The following is a 19,060-nucleotide window of genomic DNA, read 5'->3' as shown; positions in this document are numbered from 1 at the left end:
TTAGATCGACTTACAAAAGGCTTAATTATGAAATACCCGTTAATGATAGTATGTATATGTTTATGTTTACGGTTCGGACTTGGTACGGGATATTAGCTCCGATAGGCCAGGTTCGACACAGAGACCGTTGGTCCAACCCAGGAGCAGGGTGGAAGCGGCTTTGTTGCACGCGAATATATGATATATGTAATTACAGATGCTGCAAAAGAGCAAAGTCAAAGCCTTGCTGCTTATATAAGTAACGAAACGATGAGAGATAACAGAAGTATAGTCGTTCATAACCCTGATTCAAATACTACTGGGTTAACTGTGCTCTTTTATAACGCTCCTCGGGTTGCCCAGTATATCAACATCAAAAAAGATACAGCAAAAGACGTGATGACTATTTGTGAAGTAGAAGTATTCGAAGCAAGTAAGAAGGCATACTCTGTACAGTATTCTTGATTTGAGACATCTTTGTGAGATAAAAATGATATATGTTACTACTTTTTTGCTCAACATGATTATTGTCAAATAACTCATTGTCTTTCCAAGAACTATCCTTCGTTTAAAAGCTTCGGGAATCGACAAGCTTAAATTGTTATGTGTAAAAACTTAAGACAATTGCAAGGAAATATTAGATGCTTTCAAGAGTTCGTCTTGCCTCTTTTATTTGTGAATATGAAATTTTATACATATGTTTTTTAAAGAACTACCAAAAGTGTCAGTAATTCTATTGGACATTGGACAATTTAGGCTCAAGGTTACAAGTTTCTGTTTTAATTAAATTACCGTTTGGTGTTGGTCATTATGAATACTATCTCCCTTTAAAAATTAACATTAATCTTAGGTCCATTCATCGAAATAAATGTTTCTAGGGTACAAATTGAAAAATAAGCAATGTTTTTTTCATAGGAGTGCATGCTTGGCATGTCTTGACTTCAACATGGTTCTTTTATACACACATGATAAAATTAAAACAACATAGATTTTTAAAATTATGACAGAATGCTCTTCTGGATATTTTGGTGACAAGTGTTTGCGAAGATGTCATTGTAAGAACGAATGTGAAGTTATTTCTGGCAACTGCACAGTTTGTGAGCCGGGTTGGAAGCCGCCTACTTGTGAAACTGGTATATATATTTTTTAAATTATCAGTATTTTGTATACAAATCTCCCCATCATCAATTATTATACCAGTTCGGTATATATATATTCAAAGTGTTATCTGGGACGGCAAGATCTAAGATTTATAACAATTACAAAACTTCAAAGACTGTTGTGGGTAAGAGTTGTCTTTTTTTTGTGAGAGAGTTCCTGCGGTATAGGTCTCCACCTCTCAATGAAAATATGTTGGGTTCGGTCCACACCAGGGATTACTTATACAAAATTATCCAAAAGAATAACAAAACTGGTTTAAACCAATGAATCGGATTCGAGAGTAATTCAAACACTTGAAATTATTACTGTTTTCACTTGATATATGTTATTATTGAGAAGCCACTGAGAATATGTTAATGTTTAAGAACATATTTGTGGATAACAGCTACAAAAAGACCAAATGTGGCCGAAACTGCAACACATTTATTTCTGCAATGTTTTTTTTTTTTATTATTTGCATTCTGTATATTTTCTTTGAAATCTTTATGATACCAGTTTGTTCTGACGTTAATTGTGTAAAATGAATCAAGACCCTTGACTGATTCCCGTTTGCATCTTCTAAACACAACCTAAAATAAAAGTTAATTACTGTTACCAAACATCTAAAACAACGTTGATGGTTCATTAAATTTTGTTACAGTCTGTACACAGGGCTATTATGGACAAAATTGCAGTAAGAAATGTTCACAGAATTGTAAGGATAATAAATGCAACGCAGAGGACGGCAACTGCGTACTAGGATGCAAACCAGGATTCGATTTTACAATAAACGAGAATTGCTCAACAGGTAATTTATTTCCTCAACACCATTGTGTTGTCCATTTGAATATTCGTATGCACATTCAAATACATAAAGTTTAACATGATTTTGATAATTATGCGTTTGTCTTGAATTAGATTATACTGGTACATGTTTTATAATGTGATTGCTTCAAAAATAGCCGAGCTATAGCGCATGCATTGACAGAGGCTAAATTGAATACATAATAATTGTACTCATCAAAATTGAGTAAAAAATAAACTTAATTGATTCCCCTTTGGGATCTTCTTTAAATAATTTAACTAATGCTTTTTTGTACCAAATATTTAGAACTACTTGAAAAGTCTGTTGAGTTTTGTTACAGTTTGTACACAAGGCAATTATGGAAAAAATTGCAGCGGGGAATGTTCACAGAATTGTAAGGATAATAAATGCAACGCAGAGAACGGCAACTGCGTACTAGGATGCAAACCAGGATTCGATTTTACAATAAACGAGAATTGCTCAACAGGTAATTTATTTCGTTAACACCATTGTGTTGTCCATTTGAATAATCGTTTCACATTCAAATGCATAAACATTATTTTGATAATTATGTGTTTGTCTTGAATTAGATTATACTGATATATGTTTTATAATGTCATTGCTTCAGAAATAGCAAATCTATAACGCATGTATTGAAGCTAAATTTTTTTTTCTTAAAATTGAGAACATAAAAAATGTACTCACCAAAATGGAGTAAATTAAATAAAACCCTTTACTGATTTTCCTTTGGGAAGTTCTTTACATTACCTAACAATGATTTATGTTTTTACCAATAATCTTGAACTACGTGAAAACTTGTTGAATTTTATAACAGTCTGTACACAAGGCAATTATGGACAAAATTGCAGCGAGGAATGTTCACACTATTGCAAGGATGATAATTGTAGCGCAATGGACGGCAATTGTGCGCTAGGATGCAAACCAGGATTTGATTTTGAAATAAACAATAACTGCTCGTCTGGTAGGTTACTCCATCAATGCCAATGTTTTATTAGTGGAATATTCGTGTCAAAATGTATATGCATAAACATAACGTTAATAAATGAAAAACAATTAAGACTGAGGTTATACATTTATTTGTTTTATTTTAATGAGACAGTTAAAAAAAGACAAAATATGGCCTAATCTGCAACACATATGTTTTGGCAATTTGTATTTTCTTTGAATTCATTATGATGAAAGTTGATTTCCATTTCAATGGATTAAAATAAATCAAAACCCTAATATATCTCTCTATTGTATCTATTAAACAGAACAAAAATAAAGCTTTTTTTCAAAACATCTAGAAAAATTATTATGGTCTATTAAATTTTGTTACAGTCTGTACACAGGGCTATTTTGGACAAAATTGCACTACAAAATGTTCACAGAATTGTATGGATAATAAATGCAACGCAGAGGACGGCAACTGCGTACTAGGATGCAAACCAGGATTCGATTTTACAATAAACGAGAATTGCTCAACAGGTAATTTATTCTGTTAACGCCTTTGTGTTGTCCATTTGAATATTCGTGTGCATATTCAAATACATAAACATGACTTTGATAATTGTGCGTTTGTCTTGACTTAGATTATACTGATACGTGTTTTATAATGTGATTGCTTCAAAAATAGCCGAGCTATAGCGCACGCATTGACAGAGGCTAAATTGAATACATATATATTGTACTCATCATAATGGAGTTAATTTAAAAAAAAACTTTATTGATTCTCCTTTGGGAGCCTCTTTTAATATTTTATCTAATGTTTTTTGTTTGTTTTTTGTACAAAATATTTAGAACTACGTGAAAAGCTGTTGAATTTTGTTTCAGTTTGTACACAAGGCAATTATGGACAAAATTGCTGCGGGGAATGTTCACAGAATTGTAAGGATAATAATTGCAACGCAGAGGACGGCAACTGCGTACTAGGATGCAAACCAGGATTCGATTTTACAATAAACGAGAATTGCTCAACAGGTAATTTATTCTGTTAACGCCTTTGTGTTGTCCATTTGAATAATCGTTTCACATTCAAATGCATAAACATGACTTTGATAATTATGCGTTTGTCTTGACTTAGATTATACTGGTACATGTTTTATAATGTGATTGCTTCAAAAATAGCCGAGCTATAGCGCATGCATTGACAGAGGCTAAATTGAATACATATAAATTGTACTCATCATAATGGAGTAAATTAAAAAAAAACTTAATTGATTCCCCTTAAGGAGCTTCTTTAAATAATTTAACTATTGCTTTTTTGTTTTGTACCAAATATTTAGAACTACGTGAAACGTCTGTTGAATTTTGTTACAGTTTGTACACAAGGCAATTATGGACAAAATTGCAGCGGGGAATGTTCACAGAATTGCATGGATGATAATTGCAGCGCAGAAGACGGCAACTGCGTGCTAGGATGCAAACCCGGATTTGATTTTGCAATAAACAATACCTGTTCATCTGGTAAGTTACTCCATTAATACCAATGTTTTGTTCGTGTCAAAATGTTTATGCATAAACATAAGGTAAATAAATGAAAGGTTTACAAGAGGTTATACATTTATATGTTTTGTTTTAATGAGACAGCTACAATAAGACAAAACATGGCCAAATCTGCAACAATTATGTTTTGGCAAAGTTCGTTTTTTTATTTAAAATCATTATTTTTTATTATTAATAATATAATAAAATCATTATTTTTAAAGTTGCTTTCCATTTCATTGATTTATTTAATCAAAAACCCAAATAAGATTCCATTTGCTTGTTTTGAACAAAACCTAGTTTATGATTTAATTATTTTGTTCTAACAATTAGAACAACTTTTTTCGTCAATTGAAATTGGTTACAGTCTGTACATAGGGCTATTATGGACAAAATTGCAGTAAAATTGTTCACATTATTGTAAAGATAATAATTGCAACGCATAGAACGGCAACTGCGTACTATGATGCTAACCAAAATTCGATTTTGCATTGAACATTAGTTGCTCATTGGGTAATGAATTTCGTTAACGCCAATGTTTTGTCCATTGGAATTATCGTGTGCACATAAATATGAAATAACTTGACCTTAATAATGATTGTTATCTTTGTCAAGACTGAGGTTTTACTGATAATTGTTTTGTAATGTGACAGTTACATGATATATAGCCAATCTTTTACACATTCTTTGAGGCAAAATTAAATCATCTGACAAATCAGTAGAATAAAAGTTTGATCTAAACAAAATGGAGTATAATAAATTAAAACCCTTAATTGATTCCCCTTTTGAATCTTTTTACAGAACCTAACGTATGATCTTTTATTTTTATTAAATATCTACAACTACTTGAAAAGTCTGTTGAACTTTGTTACAGTCTGTACACAAGGCTATTATGGACAAAATTGCAGCGAAATATGTTCACAGAATTGCATGGATGATCATTGCAGCGCAGAGGACGGCAACTGCGTGCTTGGATGCAAACCAGGATTTGATTTTGCAATAAACAAGAACTGCTCATCTTGTAAGTAATTCCGTAATTTTTTGTTCCCTGTAATATTCGTGTCTTAAGTTATATCCATACATTTGACGTTAATCATTGAAAAGTTTTCAGGACTGAGGTTATACATATATATATGGTTTGTTTAATGAGACATCTACAAAATGAAAAGAAAACGTGGCTGAACCTGCAACACATTTATTTTTAAGAGTTTCATCGTACCTTTAAATCTTTATGATTAGAGTTTGTTTTCATATAAATGGTATGAATTGATTTAAATGTTCAAAACTCTGAATTGATTCCCGTTTGAATCTTCTGAACAGAACTTGCATTATAATATGTAAGTTTCACCGAACATCTAGAACTACGTACTTAGTCTGTTGAATTGTGTTACAGTCTGTAACGAAGGCTATTATGGACAAAATTGTAGCGCAAATTGTTCACAGAATTGTATGAACGACATTTGCAACGCACAGGAAGGCAACTGCGTGCTCGGATGCAAACCAGGATTTGATTATGCAAAAAACAAGAACTGCACATCGGGTAATTTCTTCTGTTAACGCCAGTGTGTTTTTTTTTTTCATTTAAATATTTGTGTGCAGGGTTATAGACATAAGCATAACTTAAATTAATTAAAAATTTGTCAAGAATGAGGTTACACTGATATATGTTGTGTAGTGTGACAGCTATAACACATTTATTGAGGCAAATTTGTATGTTTTTACAAACAGATAACAGAAAAAAGATAGTATCAGCAAAATGGAGTTAAACCAAAATCGATATCCCTTTAGGATCTTCTAAATAGAATATAAATTATGTTTTTCTGTTTTTACCAAATGTTTATAACTACTTGAAGAGTTTGTTGAATTTGTTACAGTTTGTACTCAAGGCTATTATGGACAAAATTGCAGTACAAAATGTTCACAGAATTGTATGGATAATAAATGCAACGCAGAGAACGGCAACTGCGTACTAGGATGCAAACCAGGATTCGATTTTACAGTAAACAATAACTGCTCATCGGGTAAGTTACAAACACACAAAATGTTGCCAACACTGCAACATATTATTTTTTGAAAAGATTGTATTTTCATTAAAAGAATGTGATGTTTGTTCTCATCTTAATGGAGTAAAATGAATCATAACCCTTGATTCATATTTGCATCTTCTGAACAGACCTTATTGTTATTTATTTATTTTTACCAAACATCTACAACATAGTTTGTGATCAGTTGATTTTTTTATTATTTCGGCTGTACAGAAGTCTATTATGGACGAAGTTGCAGCGAAGACAGTTCATAGAAAATACAAAATACGGCCCAATCTGCTACATATTTGTTTTGGCAAAATAATAAAATCTTTAAATCACTATAATTATATTTGGTTTTCATCTAAATGGAGTTTATTTTAAAAAAACACTCTTTATTCCCATTGTGATAAAAAAAATTACCAAAGCGGTATACTTTTTGTACAACTTGTATCCTGTATGATAATGTTAAAAGTCACTTTACATTCAAATCAAAATTATTGTAAGTATCCTGGGTTCTACCTTGATAGTACAAGCGTGTGTGAACAATATAAAAGAGCCACAAAGTTACAAAACTGATGGACATAGCACGGGTTGCTGTGCAGAAGGTTACACTGGATATAAATGCAACAAAGGTTATCTTACCGCTTTGAGTTTCCTATCATTTACCTGTGCATGACTTGTTGTAGAGCTCTCAGCCTTCGTATGCACATTTTATATGGTCAGTAGATGCCCTGTGCTTTTTTTTGCTCGACAAAACTCGGCGCTGCCGACGGGCGACAAATCAAATTCGGTGAACTATGTAAAGATGTGTGAGGTGCATAAATGTTGTAAGGCGTAAACAAATCCAGGCTGTTTTATGTTTTCAAGAATGTCCCACTGGTAGCTATGGCGACAAGTGCTCCATCAGTTGCAGCCAACATTGCATTACAAAAGAGTGTCACCATGACAGTGGGGTATGCAACAATGGATGCCAGCTTGGTTATAATTTTCAGGTCGACTCAAAGTGTAAAACTCGTAAGTATTAGTTTGTTTTTCCTGTTAATGTAATAATTGTTTTCTTTAGAAAAAACAGAATTTGCGTTTAAAATGCACTTTGATAAAAGAAGGTAGTATGGCAAGAGAAAATAGCGGATGTACATGCGTATGATCTTACGCGTTTTCACTGCACCCATCTGTTTCAATTATGTACGTCATAACAAGTCGTATGAAGGAAGACTTACATGAGCTCCTTATAGCTACTTCATTAACAGTTTGTTATATTCTGTATAAAACCATGAGCCTAAAACGCCCAGTTGATATGTCTATATATCTGGTTACTGCGGCACCACTTCTAATTAAGATTTTAAGATTGAGAATATGGAAAGAAATAAAAAAAAATTGAGGCGAATGTCGTCCAAATGCTATTATTGACAAGGTGTTTGTCCCGTTGGATGTACAAAGGAACGTTCTGATTAGATTGGAGTTGTAGACTATAAACCGAATATCGATGACATTTCAATAGTCCCAATTTTGCACCAGTCACATGGATAACAGTTTATTTGTTGTACCAGTGTCTTCTTTAAATAATGTTGTATTTTTTTAAAGAAAAGCAGTGTCCGGTTTAAGTTTTAAAATCCAGTACAAAGGATAAACAAATGATATCTAACTCAATAGTAACGTTAAATATGATTTTGTCTTAATTGAACATATAGTGAATACTTATACGTTAAATCACTGAGAAGTGGAATAAAAGAGAATATCTGTCGGACCGAAATATGAATTGATAACATTGATAATATTGTCTTATCAAGATTCAGATTTAAATAAAGTTTCAGTTCTCGAAACACAGTTAAAACACAATTTTCATAGTCATTAAATGGATATTGTTGTAGATATTCATATATGAGACGTTGTTTGTAAAGAAAACGCACACACACACACACACTATAAATACAATCTTTAAGAATGTAATATTTTTATCTGTATGCAATCTGTAATCAAACAGCTAAGTATACATGGAACCGACAAATCGTATGGAAACGAAATCAAATGTGATGGATACCCATCAATAGTCTTAGGGCATGTTAGCTTAGGAGATAACTCTGCATGCTGACACTGCTATATGCTTCTATACAAGGTTTATATTTGCTTTTATGAAAATTGTGTTTGTCCCTGTATCTCGTCTTAAATATGAACGTCAATAAGACGATTTGTCGCAGGATATAGGGCAGTCTACGCGAATGTTCGTAGGACAGAACGAAATGTCCGGTACATTTCAATATTCAAAATTTCCACTCTGGTCGATCACAATGTCCGTCACATTATTTATTTTCCTTGAATTTACTTTGAGTTTCTATTCGATAGTTATCGTAAATGTTAAGTGTTATTATTAACTATTATATCCTCGTTACACACATGAAATTGTAATATCCGGAAATACCCATAAACTCATTGATCAAAGAAAATTTGCAAAAATGTTTGTAAATAACATAACTAATTTTAAATGCTCGGGTTCTGTATTTATTTAATCCTTAAGGTGATTCCAAGCAATGATCTTAATTTAAATTTGATGATCGATGCCATGCTGAAATCCTTAATTCCCAATTCGAATGGCTTTTATATATGTTTTCTTTAATACAAAAACGTCTGGAGCAAACAAATATTTCAAGTAAATAACCTGTATGTATATATTTGATTTAGTAACATTTCATTGTACATGGCATAGCTCCAGGTGTTTATGCACATTGAGTCATGAGCCGGGTGTTATAGTTTAGACACATTAATATAGAACAATTAACAAAATACATAATTCAATTAAAATGCCAATAGTTTTTGTTGAAAATACATTCATAGAAAGTAAGTTGAATAATTATGTTATTTCTGTAAAACAGGGGAAATAACTGTATTTTAATTCATTATTAACATTATTCATTAAAAATCATCACATGAAACTTCGAACACATGTTGCAAGAGAAACGGGCACGTGAAAAGCAAGGCCCTAAACTCTGTCCGAAATAATTGTTGAATGAAGCCCCTATTTGACTGACTTAACAACCAACAGCCAAGCGTATGTTTTTGTTCTACGGCACTCTTTACTTTATTATTGTTTACTTCAACATTATCTTAGTCTGCAGCTAAATCCAAATTAGCAGCTCAGGCAAGAAAAGCTTCTTTTTTTTTAATTAAAAATTCTCAGTTGTCATTTGGTACGTTTAATCATAATGAATTTTTTAAACTTTTTGATACAATGGTCTCCCCGATACTGACATTTGGCTCAGAAATTTGGGGATTCAAGGAATGTAATGAGAGTAAAAAAGTACAGCTTTTCTTTTGTAATATTTTCTCGGAGTTAAGAGTTCTGAAAATAATTGTGTGGCTTGAGGAGAATGTGGTAGATTACCAATGTTCACTATTTATGTCACGAAATGTGTAATATATTGGTGCAAAGTATTACAAATGCTTAAAAAGAGATTCCCTAGAAATTCATATATTATGATAAAAAATCTTGATAGTTTAGGTAGGCGTACATGGGATACTTACATAAAAGAAATAGTGTTTACATATGGCTTTGGGTATGCTTGGATTGCCCAGGATGTGGGAGATATAAATATATTTATGTGTCAATTTAAATTAAGAATTGCTGATTGTTCTAGACACACATGGCTTTGTGATGTAAATAATTCCTTACGTTATGATACTTATAAATGCTTTAAGTCTTTATTGAATGTTGAAAGATACCTTAATATCAGTTCACCGTTTCCTGTACGAAAATCATTGGCTAGATTTAGAACATCTAGTCATAAACTCCATGATATTGAAATTGGTCGATTTTTTGTATTAATAGAAGTGATCACTTTTGTATTTATTGTTTATTGGATAAAGACATACTTGTTATTGAAGATGAATATCATGTATTTTTCAAGTGTTCAAGATTCAATGACATCCGGGAAAATTATTTGTTCTTTTGGTATCGTGGAAATACTGACATTGTTCATTTCTATAATATGACGGCATCGGAAAATGTTACCCATATTAAATCCATTGCTCTTTACATTCATAAACTCATGTTAGCTATAGATAACACTTAACTTGCTAACCAAGAGACACAACTCTTATTTAGTTATATATATGCATTTTGTTATATTTGATATGCATTGTAACATGTATTATGGGCTGGAGGCCTTTCATTGAATAAACTTTCGTTCATTCGTTCTTTACTTTATTATTATTATTATTTATTATTTTATATTAATAAAACATAGTAACATATACTTATTAACTGTGACATATGCTGTAATATTATAAAAATATCCTTATTGAACGAGGCGAAAGCTGCATATTATACAGCTAATAAGAAAATAACTGTTTTATTACATGATACCGCAAGATATATTATGACGTCATATGCTAATCTGGTTCCAGTCTTTAAAGTAGAAGTAGAAAATGTAAATAGACTAATTGTAAAGAGCTTAACAAAATAGAAATGTATTTACGTAAACTGTACAATTACTTGTGACATATAAACATATATTTAAACACATCAGACTACAAGATAAAAGGTAACAATACATGATATGACTGGATCAAACAATAAATCTCTAAACATTTCAAAAGGTTAAGAATCAAGAAAAGGTCAAGCATGTTCACGTTACATAAAATATTGGTGAAAATAGTGTGTAAGTAAAACAATGTTCAATGGTTACATCATCAAAATATCGGGATAAATCTGAGACAAAATATCTCACTGCATTAAATGTAATGTGTGTGTCATTGATGTTCGTATATTCATGTACTTGACATCAATATCTCAGTCTTCTTTGATGAAAGTAACTGTACAATCTTAAATATTTATTGTCCTTGTAAGCCTTTTCCAAACATACTTTGAAATACATTTGCCAACCAAGTTCTATTTGTATTAAATCCTGTTGTCATATGTTATATTTATAAAATAACACATGTTTGAACAAATAGCAATACTGTCTTTATCTCCAGCTTGCAATAACGGATTTTTTGGATACAACTGTTCTTCACCGTGCCATTGCATTGACTCTGATTCCGTGTGTGATATCAGATTAGGAAATTGCTCTACAGGTTGTTCGTTCGGATATGGAGGACGTAACTGCAGTTTAGGTGTGAAATTTAATAAAAACAAACAGTAGCATAATGATGTAAAAAATATTTAGTATTTCCATTGGAGTATTTAGCGGGCTAAAAGGATATGTTTTATAAATATTCATTGAGAAAAGTCATGATCTGTAGCATAATGTCGTGAATGTTTAGATGGAATATGCTTGAAGCATCAATACATTTATATCAATCAAGCAATATGTTCTCGAAGACTGCTAAGTTCCATTACACTTCATTAAAATGCTTGTTTTAATTAGCTTAGTAGGTACAATTTTATACATTTCAGCTCTCACTGAAGATAACAGAGATCAGGAAGCTTCTAACGCCGGTGCAGTAGCTGGAGGTGTAATCGGAGCGCTTTGTGGTGTCGCTGTCATTGTCGGTGTGGGGTTTTTCTTCTACAGAAGAAGACTTAGGTAAGCCATGGTCACGCTGATTTTGTTCTGTAATAACTGAGAATTAATTGTGACTGGACTCAACTTTTCGAATAACAAAGAATGATAAACCACAAGTTTATTTTAATATTTCAGAAAACCGCAAACAACAGAATCAAGTAAAGCGTACGAAAACATCGAGTTTAATGCACAAAAGCAAACCGTTTCAAATTCGTTAAAGCACAGTCCTGCAAAAACATCAGAAAGTAAGTAAATATTAATATTGAATTTAAACAAGATTGGCACGTCTACAAAATCGTTCTAAAAGAGACAATCAAAGCACAGAAATGTTATATTTAAGATTTTCATTATCACAGTCCCTTTCTGAATTAAACTTATGGTTTAGGATCTCACTTTCAGAAGCAATTCAAAATATTCCAGGATCAAACACATTTACCACATACTGTTTCATGTTAGAGTATAGCACAAAACAAACATATTTCAGTTCAACACACCACGGACACCGATGTAAATTACTATGTGTTTAAAAATAACATACCTGGCATACAGATTCACAAGCTTTGGGATTACATCAGAGAGAACAAGAAGAACAGAGGACAACACTTTAAAGACGAGTTTGCAGTAAGCTTTGAAAACGTGTTTCAATTGTTTTTCATAAAGTCATGTGATTTGTTTGATTCATTTGTAATTGTTATATTGTCCTTAGGATAAAATAAAACATGCATACGTGGGAATGTAAATTATTCTAAGTAAGATTATTCCATGTTGGTTTTTCCCCATTTTTATAAAAAATGTAGTTATCAAGTTGGCTGTGTGTATGCAAGATTAAAATAGTAAAGAGTGACTAATCGTTCTCAAAACTTATGTATTATGGCAATTTAAAAGTACTACAGTACATATCTAGAAATAATTTACTAAAACTCTAAATTTCTAGAATTGTTAGAAATATGCACAAATGGTGTAACATTAGATATGGATATAGGATCCTTAGTATAATTGCTGCAAAGGTAAGTGTGTATGTTAGAGAGTGCGCACGCGCGCGCGCGTGTGTGTGTGTGTGTTTGTGTTTGTGTGTGCGTGTTCATGTGCGTGCGTGTTGAAGTAATGATAAAAACATGTCCTGTTTTGTTTCTGATTTTTGTTTAAGTGTTATCATCTTGTTCTGTGGCAGCGTTTGCTTGAAATATTAACAAAAACAGAAAACACAATCCAGAATAATTAAAGTGTCGTAATATTTATGATTAAAAATAACATATCTTTTTCTGGTCCACAGAAGCTTCCAACAGGGCTTGTTCATAAACACGAAGTGGCTGGAAGGGAAGAATACAAGGGTAAAAATAGATACAGGGAGATGTATGCATGTAAGTTTCGATAGGCGAGTAAAACTTAAAACTATTTATTACACAAAGGAGCAACTTGAGCATACCAAAATATGCCATTTGGACATGTATAAAAAGGAAGCATGGAAAAACTATTAATGCAAGGAAAAAAATGATACAGTAAGGGATACGCAAGTAATGTTAAAGTGAGAAAGAAGAGCAAGATGGTGTACTTAGAAAAAGTAAATGGGAATTGTTTAACTAATAAGAAGGCCTGGTGGAAAAAGTACATTTTCTAACCATTTCAATTGAAAATAACAACATTATGCTTAGATACCTGGATACTCTCACTTGAAGTATGATATTAACACATTCGTTACTATTTGATTTAATGCAATAATTCCTCATAATTCTCGTAACTCCAGACTTCATTCTTCTAAATGTATACACCAAATAGGTTTTGGAAGGTTTGGTCGCCATAACGAACACTAGTTTCTTTTTAAATTACCTTGGTGAGAAAGATGACTTCGTCCTAGCCGGAAACAAATATGTTGCAATTAATTTCATTATTGTCTTGTCACTCATACGTTTTCTGGTTATGTTTAGATGACCACTCTCGCGTGCCGTTACAGAAGGAAAGGGATGGCGACTGCGATTACATTAATGCGAGCTACATTGACGTAAACTCATTAACCTCTCTTAAAATAAATCGAAAAATAACATGCCCCTTGTTATTAACATTTAACAAATTCTTAGCAGAAGCCAACACCATATTTTAATACTTTAACTGATACAATTGTTTCTATTTTGTATTGACAGGGTTATTGCAAAGCTCAAAAGTTTATCGCTTCTCAAGGTAACACACAACTACGTTTTTATTCGACGTTTCATTAATTGACACAAACGTTAGGCCACATGACAGTTATCATTGTAGCTCGGGTCAAATACAAACAAAAAATATTTATCTCAAAGTTTATGATATCTCTCTGTTTTCATATAACATTGTTGTCTTCTTTATGTTAAACTTTGCAATAATTGACTATTGACATACTATTTTAATGCTTCGTCCTTACTCCTATTCTTGAGTAAAGGTCCAACGAATAACATGATCGACGATTTCTGGCGAATGGTCTGGCAAGAGAATGCAGAAAAGATTGTAATGCTTACTAACCTGATTGAAATGGCGGCGGTAATATCAACTTGAATAACTCTCTGATAAGTTGCTTATCAATGATTGTGTTAACGTTCTGTATATTGTATTTTTTAATTATACTAAATTCAATACCACGCCATTAACAGTTGCTAAAAAGGTACTGGTTGGTATGTAATATATCAATATCAATATGGAAGTTTGAACCGAGACCAACTAAAATTGGTATTTTAGATTATATTGAAGGTTCCCATTTTCATTATTATGTCAAATATATTTTGCATACATATGAAAAGTAACTAAAAGTATGCCATTCTTAACATGACAAATCCTTTGCAGTGTTGTTCTGTTTGCAATCACATCAATTATCATTTAACGTGGATAATTTCAGTTTAAAATCATATTTATCATAATATAATTTTATTCTTGCATTTATACTTATTTTAGGAATGCTGCAAATTGATACATTGTACATGTTGCTTATATTATATCAGATAAAGTGTCTTCAATATTGGCCGGAAATGGATCAAACCTGCTCCTTCGGCGGAATCGACATATCCATTATTGCTGTGAAGAAGTTTCGAGATTATGAAATAAGAACATTAATTGCTAAAAAGGTTTGTTCCAAAATTTTAAGGAGTTAATACTATTTAAATTTCTTAGTTATAGTCATCAAATGTAGTTGTTTTTCTCACACGATTCTCATTTTGTTCATGGTTTCAGTGACCGTTACGACGTATACTTTTTTCCAGGCCAAATGCAAATCCAGGGAAATTCAACAGTATCATTTTAAAGCCTGGCCGGACAAAGATGTACCTGACAATGGATGGTGTCTGGTTGAATTTTTGACTGTTGTTGAAACACAGTCTACAAATGCACCAATCATAGTACACTGCAGGTATCAATAAAGTTTTAATACGTCATGCCTTCTGAATAATTATACTAAAAATGAACATTAGCATGTGTTATTACAATCATAATGTTAAGACCTTGACCTTACATTCAAAATGAACCTTCTATCTAAACAGTTGGAATTTATATTTAAAGTGCCGGTGTGGGGCGGACAGGCACGTTCGTTGCTCTTGACAACCTGTTAGAACAAGCAAAGTATGAAGAATGTGTTAAACCTTTGGAGATGGTTATAGCCCTGAGGCGGCAACGAGTCAACATGGTCCAGACAAAGGTCGGCTTTAAACCATATTAGATAATGATTTTATACGTACAGGCTTGTCTTTGTAGATTGTTCATATCATTATGAAACACCATGTTAATGGTTATATTACTATTTGCGTAGAAGACGAGTTGTTTTGACATCTGATGTGGTATTTGGATTTACTTTGAAGAGACTTTGGAGAGTCATGAATGTTCGAGTTTCAGAATTGCCGAGTTCTGGTTTGATTATATGTCCTTGTATGTTAGTCCATGTTATGTAAATTTATCATAATTCTCCCATAGGATCAGTATATATACTTGCACGAAGCACTTGCCGAAGCTCTGCTGATGGGCACAGATCACATCTGGCATAGACAGTTTGAAAATGTCCATCCCTTCATGATCGCAAAGGAAACTGGAGAAGAACAGTCAAGACTTGTTAAACAATTTCAGGTAGAATGATTTTACCACTAAGTTAACAATGAATCTAAAAAAAATGTTTTTATTTTTAAAAAAACAACAAATAAGGTAAGGAACTTGTTAAAGGCTTTTGATTTTATTGTTTGGTTTCTTGTTTTTTATTAGTTTAGTTCGTGTGTGTTAGCTCAATTATATAGACCTAAATCCGTTTATTTGCTAGTTACCAGTACCATTTTTATTGATGTTATCTTTATCCAAGGTTATGTTAAACAAACTAATTACAGTTGATTGAAAAAAGCCTTACAAATGAAGCCGAGCAGGTGCAGAATGAGCCAGTTTATGGAAACGTGGAAACAATAACTTCAGAAAGTATGAGTTAGATGAGTTTAATGTGTGTTTAATATGTGTCCACTCTGATATCCCTTTTAAAATAATTAAACCAAAAATATAAAATGACACATTTGTACATTTACACAGCTGTGAAAAGCAGTCATATTATCAATATCTGTTGCTTCTGAATTAAAGTTGACGCATACAGTCCGAAATTGAAGAATCTTGGTTCAAATTTTACACAACAGTTCGGCGCAAACCTTTTGCCAGTAAGTATCCAGCGAACTAACTAAGTTTGCTGTTTGATCTGTTTCAAATAGCATTGCCCGGTTATATGGTGTGCCAAATTGTTTGTATCCAAACGAAGTATTTGTACAATGTTTACAAATGTATTGAAAAAGTTTTCCAACCATTATTCATTAGACTGAGATAATTTTATCATTATCAAAAAACACTACAACTATATGACTTATATATTTTAATGCGATCGATATGTGCTGTATAATGTCAACGTTGCCTCATTTAATGAGCTAGTTTTAGCATAAACATGTATATTCCAATGCAAATTTCATGCAGAATGGATAAATTAGATATCTCATTTCAATGTAATTTATAACGACAAGCCTTTTGCCAAAATATTGAATGCATATTAGCATACAGACATAAACAACTTCCCTTTCCACTATTCGTTCGGGTGTTCCTAGTACCAGATGCATATCTATTTTAAATGTGAATATTTTAGAACTTTTCCGGAAATAACACGTTTTTGATGTGTAAATCACCATGTGAAGAGCAGCTGGAAGAGTTTTGGTCTCTTGTTGAGGAGCAGCACGTGATCACCGTCATTATGCTGACCTCTACTTCCAACCGAGCACACCAGGTGTGGTTTAACACTTCAAATTAATTCCACAATGTACAAAACAACATAAATACATATCGAATCATTGGCGTATCCGGCCACAAAAGGGTGCTATCTTGTAACGACCCTTTGATAAATGTATAAAGTTTATTTTTACGATCCGCAAGCCATACTTCAGCAGCACATATAGTATAAAATAGTTAATGGTAATGACAGCTAATTGAAGTGCATATAGTATGGTAGTATTTTTTTATATTTGTGAAAAGAGAAAATGTACAATGTTTTAATCAGTTTCTGTTATAATATTTGTTTGGTAAAAAGGTGTTAACTTGTGAACACTAGATCAAGGAGAAGATTCCAGTAAGCGGCTGTTTTATTGGCCGGTTTAAGGCGGTAACCCCGACATGTATCTCATGATAAAATTTAATGTGTATGTCTGTCTTGGTTATTGAATGTGTCTCTTGTTTTTCGTGACTGCTGGGCCTTAACATTGTGTCCCTAAACAGGGTTCTTTTAATAGTTTGGCTATAAGGGTTTGTCCCTGTAGTTCCCATTGTATTAGTATAACGTTTTAGACACACCGCCGATAACGTAACTCTCTCTATTGCCTTAAAACTAAACATAGTAACAGAACAGTCACCTGTTGTTCCAATCTTTAACAGCACTAACAGGCAAGCGTCAAGTCAAATTGTTTGGTATATATTATAGACTTGTGAGTACATGGGCGGAAATGGAGGTGGAAAAGTTGGAAGATATTCCGTTAGCTTAATACAAGAACGGAAGAACAAAACATATAATGAAAGGAGCTTTTCATTTCGGGACGAGAACAATGAGGTGGTAATATAATGTAATCCAAAACATTAACATAATGTGTATACTTATTTCGAACACTTTAACACTATTCTTTTCAAGTGTACATAAGTATTTAATTGAATTTTATAATGTAAGAGAAATTTAGTATATATTTTTTAGTGTTAAAGTTAATATGCATATCCATTTAAGGACGAAGAATATCTGACAACAATAAAACAGTTTCAAATCAGCGGTTGGACTGAAGACGAAGCACTCCCGCCAATACAAAACATGTTGGACTGCCTCGATGCTGTCAGAAAGTGGCAGCCGCACCTAGCCGAAAACAGACCTGTTTTGATTCACTGCGAGTAGGTACCTTATTTAAGCAGTTGAATATGTGTTGCGTTTTTCAATTAAGTGTGTTGTGTTTTCTATTTCATTAATTCAATGTAGGCTCTCGTTTTAGTTATTGGCTATACGGAAGTGATTTGTTTTGCAATTGGACATGTCATTCGAATAAATCCTGATAATTGTAGAAAGAAAAAATATGTTTTAAACACATTTTGATATACACATATAATTTCATAACAAGGACGGGACAAGAGCGGAGTGGATTAATCGCAGTACTTTTGAATGAGCTTCATCGCATGGAAAAGACACGAGGTCAGATAAACATCGTGGAGACTGTGAAGACAATGAAACAGAGAAACAGGGACATCATACCTAATACTGTGAGTAACATTTGTATATTACATGTTTGCATTACATGTATTAATGTTTTGTTTTTTGTCATAAAGATTCCAATAAAGAAAACATTTATGTCAGGGACTGTGCAACTGAATCGTTTAACCATTTTTGTTATTGTTTGTTCTAAACTTACCTCAATTCAACAGTTTCGGTAGTTGATTTGCTCATCCCCAGCATGTAAAAACTGAATATTGTTTCGTCTATGGTTCTCACCACCTTATAAGTATTTCTCCACCTTATAAGTATTTCTAACTCGTTTGTCTTTGTTTTCAGGTCCAGTACAAATTCATTTACGATTCAATTTTGGAACATTCCAGGAGCATAACGGACTATGAGAACATTTAAAGAAAACCTG

At 32.5% G+C, this 19,060-nt stretch overlaps 2 protein-coding genes across 2 annotated transcripts; both read left to right on the top strand.

Moving 5' to 3' along the window:
* Window positions 1-249: 249 nt before the first annotated feature.
* LOC128225931 (scavenger receptor class F member 1-like) lies at window positions 250-11,961 on the top strand. The gene is made up of 6 exons (XM_052935825.1): window positions 250-412; window positions 3,266-3,412; window positions 3,758-3,904; window positions 4,244-4,390; window positions 5,283-5,429; window positions 11,828-11,961. Exons 1-6 carry the CDS (start codon window positions 250-252, stop codon window positions 11,959-11,961), a joined length of 885 nt encoding a protein of 294 aa, XP_052791785.1.
* A 922-nt stretch (window positions 11,962-12,883) lies between these two features.
* On the top strand, window positions 12,884-19,060 carry LOC128225930 (receptor-type tyrosine-protein phosphatase epsilon-like). Its single transcript, XM_052935823.1, has 14 exons — window positions 12,884-12,943; window positions 13,210-13,297; window positions 13,862-13,935; window positions 14,075-14,111; window positions 14,347-14,444; window positions 14,900-15,022; window positions 15,158-15,303; window positions 15,453-15,588; window positions 15,861-16,010; window positions 17,050-17,187; window positions 17,875-18,000; window positions 18,169-18,326; window positions 18,551-18,689; window positions 18,979-19,060. The coding sequence occupies exons 1-14, from the start codon at window positions 12,884-12,886 to the stop codon at window positions 19,048-19,050; spliced, it is 1,545 nt and encodes a 514-aa protein (XP_052791783.1). The 3' UTR covers window positions 19,051-19,060.

The sequence above is a fragment of the Mya arenaria genome, chromosome 3 (genome assembly GCF_026914265.1).
Source record: "Mya arenaria isolate MELC-2E11 chromosome 3, ASM2691426v1".
Classification (NCBI taxonomy): domain Eukaryota; kingdom Metazoa; phylum Mollusca; class Bivalvia; order Myida; family Myidae; genus Mya; species Mya arenaria.
This window is presented reverse-complemented; position numbering and strand designations above follow the sequence as displayed.